We start from the raw sequence: 14061 nt of genomic DNA on the forward strand, positions 1-14061 counted from the left end.
AGTATTGTTATGCAGAGATTCATATAATCAAGCAGTATTTAATATTGTTTTTTGCATTATGTTTGTCTCTATAAAAGAACAAATGTCCAAACTCTGAAGTTATTCGAGCCATACTATCGAGAAGAAATCCAGGAACACGCCAATATCTCCTGGGGAAGAAAAACTCTGGTATCGGAATTAGTATAGATGTATATCTACTGTATTTATATTATCAAGTCTGATTTGTTCTCCTCTCCTCAAAACAGCAAAAACACAGAAAACACGTAAACGTGAGTATTAGTTAAAGGTGCTTAGTCAATACATTGTTCTTTGTAGATGTGTTTACAATTCTAAAGCGACACTGCAGTTGTTTAATCGGATGTTTTCATTGCCAGGAGATAGATTCCAAACCTTTGTGGGTCTAATGGGCAAAAGGAGCTTTGAGGATCAAGGTGTGTTACATAGTGACATAAACAAGCTGAAGGAAAATGTCAGTGGACACTAACAGCTGATCTCACCCCTGCAGGAGCCCACTGAGCTGCACAGAACATTGAAGATCTGCTTTGTTTTCCTACTTTAATTTAGTCTGACATTATTTATGTGTTAAGTTCAGTTTGTCGTTGTGCCATTAAAATAATTCACCTTTAGGCGGTGCCATCTAGTGTTGAAATTAAATTGAGTGTTAAATGCATCAGTAAACAGTATTATTTTAACAAAAAAAGTGTGATCACCTCACAAACAGTTTCCATAATAAACCCATATCACTCTTCATCGTCATCACAGGTTTATTAAGTGACTTTGTACAATACAAATGAAAAATAAAATTAAAAATACAGAGATGGAGTACATAGCCAAAGCAAATTTGCGGTGTTGACTCTTCATTTCCCACAGATCGATACCGCTGAGTGATTGACATATTTTTCTTGTAAAAGCGTTCATGGATCAACAGTCGACGCAGCTCTCAAGTCTCTGAGGGGTTTTCTAAACATACAAAAGATGTTATGTCTTCAGTTGGCTCGGTATATATAAAAATAAACTAAAATGAAATATAACACTTATGACATTATAAATGGTGGTCCAAGGCTAGTGGAAATAGCTAAACATAGAGAAAAAACAAAGCGTTACATTTCAAAACAAAGTAGCTTTAGCCATTTTTGTCTATCTATAAAAAAAAGCCCAAGGTGCGTTTTATTGTTTTTCTTGAATTTAGCTTGTTTCTGTTGACACCATTTAATTTATATTGCATTGACTGGGTTAAAGGGTTATCAGATACACTCAAAATAAAAAGGATTAGTTAATGCCTTATCCTCCTCCTACCTTAATACGCGAAGGAAGAGCAGGGTAATATTCAAATACTGTTACTTAAGTTTTTCTTGTAAACGAATAAATTCACTAGAACTTGATTGTACAACAGCCAGACAGGATTCATACGTTTTTTTTTTGTCTGTGCTCTCCATCAAAATGTACACATCAGTCATTAAAAGCAACCTTGGGGTGGAAATAAGAGAGAGCAGCAGGTAGGGGCGGGGACAGTATTCAGTTATAATAACAACAACAATAATAATAATAATAACATCAATAATAATAATAAAAATAATATGGGTTTGGCCGTTCTGAAATGGGGATGTTTTTATTACCCTTTGATGAGTCCCGAGGGAGAGAGGGGGCTCTGTGGTGGCGGTTCTGACGCACATTCAGACCCCCCCCCACCTCCTCACATACCCAGGGTTCCCTCAGTACCCCCTCTAGTGGCTGAGAGCAGGAGCACAGCTGGGCTGGCAGACAGAGCAGGGACAGGGGACAAGTGGGGCAGGGAGGGAGGGAGGTAGAGGGAGAGAGAAGAGAAGGAGGGGGGAGTCAGTGCCACACTGGTGTCCTGACCGGCAACGTTGGCAAACAAAATAACTCGGGTTGGGGTGGTCCTGCCGTCTTTAAAAGATCTTTCCTTTCTTTTTGTTCTTCTCCAGAGTCCTGCAGAACAGAAGAGAGACATACTGTATAATAAGTCACTATTCAAAACAAATTAAATGTCAGCTCTCTTGAAACACCTGCAGCAAATTCATACATCACTTTGTGAGCTGTGGAAATAATTAAATAGATCAGATCAGGGACGTGCACAGGTACGGGCTAATGTTGCCCGGGCAACAGCCTGTTTGGCCTTTTTGGATGACCTGCCGTTCTGGAGAGAGCGAGAGTTTCTTTTAGTTTTTTTTTTTGTGGCCGAATCAACATGATAAGCCTACAATTAGTATTGTAGCGCCTCGCTGCGGGAAACACACTTTGTCAGCGCTGTCATCTGCCGGTGCGTTAAGACCACCTCAGTGTCGGATTTTGGAAACTTGATTTTGAGTTCTCTCACGGCAGTTAGGGTATAAGGAACAAACCAGGGGACTTTACTTCCTCTTTAAACTCCCTCAATGGGGCCGCTCGCTCTCTTTTCTTGATCGCCTTGGGTGAACAGTTCAATGTCCCGCTTCATTGTAGGATTTCTGCCATGTCTCTACCACTTTANGTTTGGCCTTTTTGGCTGACCTGCCCCTCTGGAGAGAGCGAGAGTTGGTTTTTATTTTGTCTGTTGTGGCCGAATCAACATGATAAGCCCACAATTAGTAATGTAGCGTCTCGCTGCGGGAAACACCCTTTGTCAGCGCTGTCATCTTCCGGTGCGTTAAGACCATCTCAGTGTCGGATTTTGGAAACTTGATTTTGAGTTGTCTTATGGCAGTTAGGGTATAAGGGACAAACCAGGGGACTTTACTTCCTCTTTATACCCTCGGTTATTTACAAAAAAACACCTAAATATAGCCTACTGTTATTGTGCTTCTGTCTTTCTGTGTCTTTTCATCTGTAAACTCCCTCGCCCTCTCTCTCTTCTCTTGATCGCCCTCTCACGGGTGAACAGTTCAATGTCCCGCTTCATTGTAGGATTTCTGCCATGTCTCTACAACTTTAGTTTGACCATCTCTGTTATTAAGTTATGGAATACTAAATAAATAAGTAATTAGATACCTTAACGTTACTGCGCTCATAAAGAATGATAAGAATAAGAATAATGCATATTGAACTGGTTTCATGAATTAGTGAGTTTATTTAAGGTAATTAGTTAGAGGCCCTATTTTATCAGTATGTCTGCACAGCAGTTACAATGGTCAAACTACATTAGAACAGAATTGTCCCCATTTTGTCTTTAATAGTTACTAACATTAGATATTTTAATGAGATATGGACCGCAAAACAAAAAATGTCCCTGGTTTTCATTTTTAAAATCAAGTCACCGAATGCAAGTAGTCGCCTTAGCTTATTTTGTTATGAGATGTGACTTACCGTTCAATTTAGTTGATGTAATAATCGTTTGGTTTCTTTTACATTAAAAACAAGTTACAATTTTCTAAAGGTCTTATGTTTTTTTTCGGGGGGAGGCCCTTTTTCCAGTTTAGAGCAATAGCCCCACCAAATGTCTGTGCACGTCCCTGGATCAGATATAATTCAATTAAAATGGTTGTAGTTTTCTTTCATATATATATATATATGATTCTTGCCGTTGCAAGTAATATTTACATTTGTTCTTGCTGTGTTAATTGTGAACTGCACTTATTGTATGAAAGGTGCTATACAAATAAAGATTATTATTATTCTATGCACCAAAATACCAAGGCAGGTTTCTTGCATGTGAAAACCTTCTTGGTAATGAACTCATTTCTGATCCTGCAGAAATGTCAGTTGGCCTCAAGGTGGCACTAATCCATTACTGTCCACCATTAAACCTGCACTGGAATGTCGTTCCCACGTGATAGCTGAACCGCTTTGGTTTGTGTTACAGTAGATGGCTGAACCAGGGAAAGTGTGACAGTGTGTCAGGCGTACCTGGAGGCCTCCATTTTCTGCTGCTCCAGGCGCTGATTGGCCTCCCAGTTGGACCTCTCATCCTCGAACACGCGTCTCTTGTCCTCCAGCTCCCTGTGCTGAGCCTCCAGGTTCTTCTTCATCTGCTCATGACGCCGCTGAAGCTGCAGAGAGACACGGAGGGATGTCAGCATTTTGTACCTAAAAGCACCTGCACAAGTGCTATCAACTGCAAGCTTTTTCCCTCTTCACTTTGATGAATGCAGACAACTATGTTTTTAAAGAGATTATACTCTTATTGAATCAAGAGCCATGTTGTTCTGTAATATTTTTCAAGGGCTAGTTATTAACACTCACACTTGAAGAGTGTAGGTAATACCCTGACTATGGATAAGTACCTCATACAACCTCACTTAAAGAACCCGTATCCTGTGACTTTAAAATAGAAATAAAATGGAAAATGCATAGTCAAAGTCTGATTTAAATAAACTGAGTTGTATATATACACAGTCTATGGTTCCAATGCATGTTTATTTACAGACATGATCACTTGTTAATGGTCCTACAATTTACATGTTACACAAGGGAATTGCCCTACTAAATATAAATACATAAAACATGAAGGAACGTAAGAAGGAACGTCTGAACAGAACATTCACTTAGACATACAGTATCAACAACACACTCGTAAAAATCAATAAAAAAAGATCACTCGTACTTCTTACTGCTGAAACACGTCAGCCAATAGGAAGGAAGTTCATTAAACTGTGTGTGTGTGTGTGTGTGTGTGTGTGTGTGTGTGTGTGTGTGTGTGTGTGTGTGTGTGTGTGTGTGTGTGTGTGTTTTACCTCAGCTTCAGAGTCTTTGAGCTTCTGCACTTTTTCCTTGACTTTCATCTCAAACACTTGCTCCATCTCCATCTCCATCTTCTTCATCTTAGTCACATGATCTCGCCTTTCCTCCTCCATCTGGGCCAGGGGACTCCTGCACAAGGAGAGATGAGCGCGTGCACACACACAGATTGAGACCAGCACTACAGAGCAACACAGGCATCGATGCACATTAGTTTCCTTATACACTGTGGACAGTAATATACCCCTGTATAAGAGTTGCTCGATTAGAAACCCACATTGTTCAACAAAGTTTTTTTTAGCATTCCCCCTCTTGAATTTGTTTTCATGCAGATTCAAAAACTGAGTATGATGAACATGTTTTAATATGACATGCTCATCTAACCAGGGAAGGAATACTCCGCAACAGACTGACTGTAATCTGTGCGGAAGATCGTACAATTTATATCAAATTGCATCATGACAGCATTAACCCTCATTTACGTGAAAAACAACATGTTGGGGTAAGGGAGGAAAAACAGAGCGAGAGGTCAAGTTTTGGGAATGACGGGATCCAACAAGGCTGTAAGAGAAAAGGGAAACCACGATTGTTCTCTGAGAGGAAAAAGAAAGAAGCCAATGCAAGGCACCTGTGAACACCGACTGTTAGTGCTGTTGGTTACATGTTAGTGAAGCTCGTCAGGATGTTGTGTTGCAGTTGGTGTTTAGAGACCACTCATGAAATATGTGGAGATGACCTGTGATTACGGGAAGTGTGGAGTCAAACATGACACCAGGAAAAAAGCCAGATATACCCTTATTCTGATGCGATGACACATTATTTAAATGATCTTATGAAGGAGGGAATAGCTAAAGGAGTATATTACACAATCTGAAAAACCCCAGTATATTATTTAAAAAAAAGGATTGTGGTCTATGTTCTAAAAGGCAAGTCATTTCAACATAATGAAATTCTGTTAATGTTGTAATCACTCTTAACTACTCCATAAATGTCATGAACATGTCTCTTGTTACTCCAAGCGAGGTTAACAGCAGCAGCTGGTTGAAGCAGCGATGAATGCACCAGTGTAGAGAAGGAAAGGCTTTGCAAATGGAGAACAATTAAGGCATCACATTCATAGCTGTCAAATACATTGGCATTTCACAGTTCTCCTCCAGCTGTTCCATCAAATATCTACTGACAGGGGGAAGTCGGTGGGAAGCAGACCTATGTCCAGATAGAGGGAAGAAAAATCGCCCGAATGCAGCAAACGGAGGAGAAGAAGAGCGCAAGCATAATCAGGGGTCTCAAAAAAGTGAAAAAAAAATGACCACTTACATTCCTTCAACTGTGTCATGTCTAAAAAAACAAAAACACATTCAACCAAACACACACACACACACACACACACACACACACAGATACACACACATCGTGCAATAATGAGGCCATGCACTAAAATAAAAACAGTTTTGTGATTTCAGATACTTATTTGCTGCAAATGTCAAAAAATAAGAAAGCTTGGAAAAATGGCGGCTTTGTGAGCAGGCTGTCAAATACATTAGCAAATGTTGAGCTGAGTGTGAGGCCGCTTTCCAGCTTAGTGAGTTAGCCATTTGCTTGTGTTCTACATGAATGAGAAAGCAGCATGGTGCTTTGAATGAACACTTATGAAAGTCAGTAGCATGATCTTTTTGCCAAGTTGTGCAGTGAGAAGCTACAACAAAAGCAAAATCTGTGTTTGTTTGTCAAACATCACAAACAGAGAACAAATGGGCGATGGAAGAGCTCCGCCGACTGGGACTTTTTCAGGAAGCTGAAACCTAAATACTTTAAGGAAGATAGATGAGACCACAAATCATCTGCAGTTACTTTCTACAAATGTCAATGTTGCGTTGTCAGGGTAGGTTTACTACAGTAGGTTACATTTAAGATGATTTATTTTGAACCTTGATTCAAGGATTTGTACAATGTTTTAAAAATCTGCATATTCCCTTTTTTAAGAAATGTATCTAACTAAGTTTAACACATGCACTTTGAGAGATTTGCAATTTACAGCAGCAAACACGAATATATCTAAGGTATTATATCAAATGAAAGGCTGACCCCAAAACATCCTGTAACATCTGCACCTGTATAAATCCATTCCAGTCGGCATACTGGCACGGCATCCCAAACATAGTGAACAAAGACCATTCAGATGCAGACGTTTGAGAACAGAATCAAGCCTTAAAATAATCACTGATAGACGTGAAAACTTCTCAAATGCGGCAAATATTTAGAAACGTTTGACTGTTGAGACATTAATCTCTTCAACCTTTTTAGGCTTCTTTTTGGTAAGCTCATGTTCTGTTCCATACCATTTAAGTTGTATGTAAATTAAGATATATTACGTTGTATAAAATACCTATCACGTCTGACTGTACAAAAACTGCTGTCTTTAGTTTAACTTTGTCCAGGACTTACTTTGTGGACAGCGGCCCTTTAGCGGCCCTGTTGTTGTCCGGCCCGTTGTAGGTGACGGCAGCTAGCTTCCTGCTGCGGTAGTTCTCGTAGTGGACGTTGTTTGTCACGTCCTTCAGGTCCTGCATGTGAGTCCTGGGGACAGAACAACAGAGAGTTCAAAATAGTTCAAATGTGGTCAGAGTCAGAATGTGTCAGAACTTTCTCCAATCTCCGATAAAACGGAGGTAATGATTTTTGGAGCCAAGGCAGAACGTATACAAGTTAGCGCTGAGCTTCAGTCTGCAATGTTCAAAACAACAGATAAAGCCAGAAATCTAGGTGTAGTCATGGACTCTGACCTGAGTTTCAACAGTCACATTAAAACAGTTACTAAATCAGCCTACTATCAGCCTACTATCACCTAAGAACATATCTAGGATAAAAGACTAATGTCACAGCAGGATTTGGAAAAGCTTGTCCATGCTTTTATCTTCAGTAGACTGGACTACTGTAATGGTGTCTTCACAGGTCTCACTAACAAATTTATTAGAAAGCTGCAGCTGATTCAGAACGCTGCTGCTCGACTCCTCACTAACACTAAGAAAGTGGATCACATCACTCCAGTTCTGAAGTCTTTACACTGGCTTCCTGTTCGTCAAAGAATAGATTTCAAAATACTGCTGCTGCTTTATAAAGCTTTGAATGGTTTAGGACCAAAATACATTTCTGACCTCCTGCTAAATGATGAACCATCCAGAACTCTCAGGGACTGGTTCTGTCCCCAGAGTCAGAACTAAACGTGGAGAAGCAGCGTTCAGTTATTCTGCTCCAAATATCTGGAACAAACTCCCAGAAACCTGCAGGTCCGCTGCAACTCGACTACTTTTAAATCCAGGCTGAAGACTTTTCTTTTTGCCGCTGCTTTTGATTGAACTATTCATATCTTAAACTGCACTGTAACTTTTATTCATGTATTTTTTTTCTTTTAATGTTTATTTTATTATCTTTGCTTTTTAATGACTGATTTTAAACGCCATCTTCTTGATGTCTTTCATTTTTGTAAAGCACTTTTAATTGCGTTGGGTTGAAAGGTGCTATATAAATAAACTGTCTTTAAAGCTACATTACTATCCAAGATTTATTTTGGGTTAAAAACAGATCTATTATTATTAGAAACCTCAGTTTGTATACAGGGCCTCTGTTTAATAACTGCCTTGATGTGTTCATTGACTACAGATGATACAGGTTCCTTATACTCTCTGATGTTCTCAGTACCTAATGAGCATGTCCCTGAGGATGGTGAAGTCGCAGTGGTCGCTGTTTTCCACTAGAGGGGAAAACAAAAAGTCAGTCAACCAATTATCAGAACAACAAATATGTGACCTTGCTTGTACCTCAGACACTTCAGCAGTGCTTAAGTATTCTGGTAATATGTATTAAATTATAATGTCATACCTTCTGCCACCCCCCAGGGGTATTGTCTCCCTCGGACCCTCTTGCTGTTCACCTCGATGATGGTGTTGCTTCCTACTACAGCAAGCGGCAACTTGTCCTACCAAAACAACAACGTTTTTCAAACAAACAGGTCAATTAGTGGGTTGGTGTTCTCCAGTACACTCATGTCATATGTTTTGCGTCAGGTGACATAAAATACCTTTATCTTTTTCACCAGCTTGTTCTCTTCCTCGTCATCGGTCTCAGGGAACTCGTAGATCTTGATTTTGTGCTCCAGGATTTCCCGCATGATCTGGCAGGAAAAAAAGGAAATGTTAGCAACGTCAAGGAGAGATCATTAGAATTGGCTAAGCAAAAGAAGGTATGACTCGAGTCAAATGTTGAACCGGGGAAAAACTGTTTTATATAAGATATATCCAATGATGTGATGTAGAAATCCCTCTTAAGGTCACAGTACATACGTTTTTCGGTTGAGACATATCATTTTATGGTATCTCGATACTCTGCTTTTTAGAATGTGTATTTTCTGTTTTGTCTTCTATACAGCAGTCTGATGCTGCATATTCTTATTTTGTATAGACACAGACTGCAGTTTACATTCCCCTCTAACCTATCTTCTATTAATATATTGACCTATCAGCACAGTTCCTTTCAGCCTAGCTTGGTGTTGAAGGTGCCTTTTGATGTGATCCTGATTCAAAGGAATTCAAACTAAAATCTACATCAGTATAATAAAAGATGTTATTGCTTTTTTTTTTAAAGGAGAACACAAGAGAACATTAAAACGGTTTGAAATGCTACTTCTTACAGGAGCTATATCAATCTTTTTTTTGTATGCATTTGAACTCTGACACATGATACATTTGTGCCATGTTACTGGTGAACATAGTAAAAAAAACACTCCTGCAGTAGTTTGCAGCTGTGGAATCCACCGACCTGTTTCTTGAACTGTTGGCATTCCTCTGGGGTGAGGGTGTCTGCTTTGGCGATCAACGGGATGACATTGACTTTCTCATGCAACCGTTTCATGAACTCAATGTCCAAGGGCTTCAGTCTGCACACACAGCAAGATACAGGTTAGCACGTAGCTCAACTGGATATCAGTGTCGGATCAGTAGGATTCAGACTGCAGCGTGATCTAAAATTGATATATCATTTTCCATTCCGTTTAGCACACTTAAGAACTAAATAATGAATCAAATCGCTACCCCTTATGCTACTCCTTGTGATTTTAGGATATTATACTGACTGGCTTTTGGATTTACATTTGTCCGTTTCTTTTGCCTCCTTCCACAGCAGAAGACACGTGGGCGATACCAAATAAAGAAACGTATCTGAGATTCATGACAGATGTTTGTAATGTCTAAGAAAGTGACCTTGCAGTCCTGAGAAAGGGTTGTTATTCTTTCCAACATGTGACGTTACAAATCTATTGAGTTGTAGCTTTGAATTACGTTATAAAATATAATTACATCTTCATTTGATTCTTTGAAGGAAAATTGGAAACATCCCTCTGAGTTGATATCTGCCCTGAAGCAGAATCTGATGTTGTTATTTTAAGAGTGGGATGGTTGTCACGTTGCCAACAGTCATGCACATCTATTTACAGCACAGTGCTGCTAAGACACTTTTAGGAAAACTAGAATGCAACAGCTGATAGCAACTGTTTCCATCGAAAAGAAGAGCAATCTATCAGATCACTAAAGACCCCTCAAGCATCATTACCAGTTGACAGAAGTGATGCCGTTCATGATGGGTATGCCAATAAACCAAACAGTAAATAATAAAACAACACAAAACCATCTCACTAACAGACATATGAGTAGACTATATATAGCTAAATGTTGGATGTGACTCATCAGCCCCGCTGCTATTCAACAGGAAAAGGAACTAAAATCAACCCTAACCAAGCACATTTCTCAAATGACTCAAATAAGGTTAGGGGGAAGGAAACATGTCCAAAACTACAAAATATATGTCAGTATGTAAGATTGCATACTGAACAGAATAAAGAGTCAGTATGTCATAATATTGGGGCTGCAACTTAAAATAATTTCACACATATTATCCACCTATCCAGCTCTTTGTTTGTATTAATCTGTAGACAAAATGCAAGGTAAATAGTGACAATTGCCTTTCACAATCCCCTCCAAACCTAAGGTGACATCTTCAAATTAATTCATCATCCAACAAAACAGTCCAACATCGAACGATATTCACTTTAAAAGTCATAAATCATAAGATAGAACTAGAACATTATTGTTTACAGCCAAAACAGTTCAACGTCAGAGAACATCTCAGATATTTGGTTTCAGCCACAGCTGGGCCATGTTTAACGGTTTGACAGAGATTGATGTGGGTGATTCTTCTTTTCTCAATGAGTGATCGTCCTCACACCACTAAGAAAAAAAAGTCAGCAGAGTTCAGCTAGGAGTTCAATGTTTACATTGTCTCTTGAGTGTTGGAGGTCATTGTGCTGCAGTGTGAGCGCAGTCAGCTGGTGTTATGAGGGGATGCTCTTTGTGTGTGTGTGTGAGTGAGGACATACGCTGCCCATCCTCAAGGCTAAAGTGCTGCTTTAGTGGGTACAGAGGACAAGCTTGTACAAACACAATGTCTCACTGAGGACGCACAGACCAAGGATGAGGAAAAACACACGAGAGGACAGAGGCTTCTTCATTCTGTACAGTCAGTCATGGTCAACAGCTTTAAGGAGACGTGAGCACACTCTGAACATTTGCATAAACACAAATTGGGGTAGCAAACACAACACTGCTCAACAAATGCAAACCGCATTAGCTCCCCTTGTATGGTTTCACAATGTCAAAGGAAAGCTCTCCTATTAGCATACTTTTAAACCCATGTGTCATCTACCAAATACCAGCACCAACTTTAAGGGCAGGAAACAATGTTTGAAGTTTCTGAATTTCACGACTTCCAAACTCTGCTTTTTCAACACAGATGGAAAGATATGACGAGCAAATCTGAGCTGTCAACTAAGGATATATTTAAGATCTGGGGGCTTGTGAATAATAAACATTACAGTTAAGATTCCTCACTGTCATCTCTTTACAAAACGCAAACAGTGTCATCAGCTGGGCATCCTGCCAGTCTTTGCGTGCATGGCCTGTGTTCCCCCCTCCTATTATCTCTTATTAAGGCTTCAAGTGTTTTGCTGAATGTCTTTATATTTAGATCAGTTTAAACAGCAGTTCAAATGACAAAACATTATTTATTTAAGGGATATTTAGGGGAGAAAAAGGACTTCCTTGCTTTTATTACTAAAGTTGGTTGCCAAGTGTATCACCTTTGTATGAATGTTTTTTATTTGGAACATGTATTTTATGGATGCAGTCTAGGTGAAAGAGCAGAGAAAAAGAAAATGTTTTTCTCTGCAGTCCACAATTGCAATTTTATAATGTTGGTACTGTGCAGTTAAAATGTTCGGACTTCAAATGTTAACACTTATTCTACAAGAGAAGCTGATTCATGCTCATATTATCATTCACAGATATGCCCTTGGGGAAGTAGTTAATAGAGATTGAGCGAGACACATTTACTGCACACACTCAAGAGCTGCTCCGCATGACTGCAGCTTCATGCTGTCGGCCATCGAGCTGTTCCAGAATCAGTGGGTAGCTCAGCTCCATGCTGAAAATGCTAAAGGAGGAAGAGGAAGGGCTTTATTGACCGTCCTTCTTTGGATTTTGCAGACTGCAACAGGGACCTGAACCAACAACCCAGTCACCACCCTGCTTCTCTGACCTTTGGACCACTCTGCACCTCTCATTTCCTTCTCTGGACTATTGTTTCAACTAATTTCCTCTCAATGTTAACCCTTCCACCTTTTCCTTTCCCGTGCCCTATTCATTTCTTACATCCATCCTCTTGAGATGTAAGTACTTGATTGTCAATGGAACTGCCCATGCTAACAACATGAGTGGTGTATGGCATTCTAAATAAAAGCACCCACAACGAAGAGTTATTATGCTTGTGAATTGTTTCCAAGACTCACCCATGTCCCGAGGGGGCGATGAAGTACAGGCAACAGTGGATTCGGCTGTCAGGCATCTGTCGCCTGTTCACCCTGGATTCTGAGTTCAGGTAGTCTTCGAACTTGCTGTCTATGTGGTCGATGATTGGCTGCCAGCTGCACAGTACAAACAACAGTTTCCGTTAAAGACACTCCCCACGAAGATCCAATAGTTTTCCTTTGAATTAAGGATGGTGAATAATAGATTTGGCATTTTAATGATTTTAAAGTGGACCTATCATGCTATATTTTAATAGTATATTGTAGGGCCATACCTATATAAAACATGTCTGTGAAGGTTTTTTTTCAAAATACCAAACAGATCATGCATTTTAGCCATGCCTCATTTCGCTCTATTTGCTCTTTTCCAGCCCTGTCTTCACAAGGGCTGATTCTGTGGCAAATGAGCTGCAGCTGACCACGCCCCCCTGCAAAGGAGGGGGGCGAGGCACGAGCGTCATGTTACCATGCTGTTACCATCACTGCCACGCAACCTCTCATTCCCCTGATAGGTGGAGAGTTGCCCATATAGGCGGAGCACCCCGTTTCTGACGTCAGAACAATTTCAAATCTGGATCAGTCTGTATCAGCTCCAATGCAGCCCCGTTTTTAGAGATTTGGGTATGGAGGGAAAGAGAGAGGGTTGTGTTTTCTGACACTTGGTGAGTTCCCTGAACACCCGGGACCACCCCACGCGGCCCCCCCCACAGCCCACACTACTCTGTAAAAAACAAACACGTACAAAAGTGCATAATTTGCGATAGGTCCGATTAAGTTTTAGTAAAGTTGCCCAAAATCAAACGTCCTGAATGAAACTGATAATTGCTCCATCTAAGAATTCAGAAAACAAAAAATAGCTGTCCAACTAACTCGTAATCCATGCTGTGAAGTCCGACGTTTTTTTATGATGTTTTCCTAATTAAATCTTTCACATGTGAAGCGATACTTCAGTAGGACAAATTCACATGAAATTATAAATGCAATGTGATGTATGTAATGATACTAAATTCAGCCTGCCTTTGAATGTAATAATTAAGTATCAGTAGTGGACGTTAATATTGCGAGTACACGCTCCCCTTTGTCTTGGTTAGCAGCATGCATGCTATACATCTCATTAAGAAAGCCTCACTCGACAATTATTGCTTATTTATCATTTCTACATCTGAGAGAAAGTAGCCTTACAGTATATTCTTGTTATAAGCGTAAGTATGCTGGGAACACACACCACAGGACGGTGGTCCTGAACCTGACCGTCTTGACTCGATCTCTCGTATGCACTGTCCACCACCATGGTCGCGCCGGTTGTGAGCTTTGCACCAGGGTCCTGTGAGGTCAAGCTGTAAGACTTTACGGAGTTCTGAGGTCCGGCTTGCAGTCGTTCTGGGCACCAGAGGTGAGAGCATGGCGTTTGTGGACGTCTCAAACCACAATCTGCAGAGGAGAGAGAGACAATCAGAATGGTTAGTTCAATGTTC

At 40.2% G+C, this 14061-nt stretch overlaps 1 protein-coding gene across 3 annotated transcripts in view; it reads right to left on the reverse strand.

Moving 5' to 3' along the window:
- Positions 1–746: 746 nt before the first annotated feature.
- septin7b (septin 7b) overlaps positions 747–14061 on the reverse strand; it is an 18720-nt gene continuing 5405 nt past the window's right edge. For 2 of the 3 annotated variants that reach the window (XM_010777955.1, XM_010777956.1), the window contains exons 6-15: positions 12569–12703; positions 9490–9607; positions 8753–8845; positions 8554–8650; positions 8374–8425; positions 7120–7251; positions 5992–6012; positions 4671–4806; positions 3844–3986; positions 747–1950 (exon numbers count right to left, since the gene is read on the reverse strand). In XM_010777955.1, the coding sequence (XP_010776257.1) occupies positions 1911–1950; positions 3844–3986; positions 4671–4806; positions 5992–6012; positions 7120–7251; positions 8374–8425; positions 8554–8650; positions 8753–8845; positions 9490–9607; positions 12569–12703 (967 nt within the window). In that variant the 3' untranslated portion in view covers positions 747–1910. The remainder of the gene's footprint in view (positions 1951–3843; positions 3987–4670; positions 4807–5991; positions 6013–7119; positions 7252–8373; positions 8426–8553; positions 8651–8752; positions 8846–9489; positions 9608–12568; positions 12704–14061) is intronic. The other variant, XM_010777957.1, reaches the window with a different exon arrangement.

This window comes from Notothenia coriiceps, unplaced genomic scaffold (assembly GCF_000735185.1).
Source record: "Notothenia coriiceps isolate Sejong01 unplaced genomic scaffold, NC01 NC01_scaffold00018949, whole genome shotgun sequence".
Lineage (NCBI taxonomy): Eukaryota > Metazoa > Chordata > Actinopteri > Perciformes > Nototheniidae > Notothenia > Notothenia coriiceps.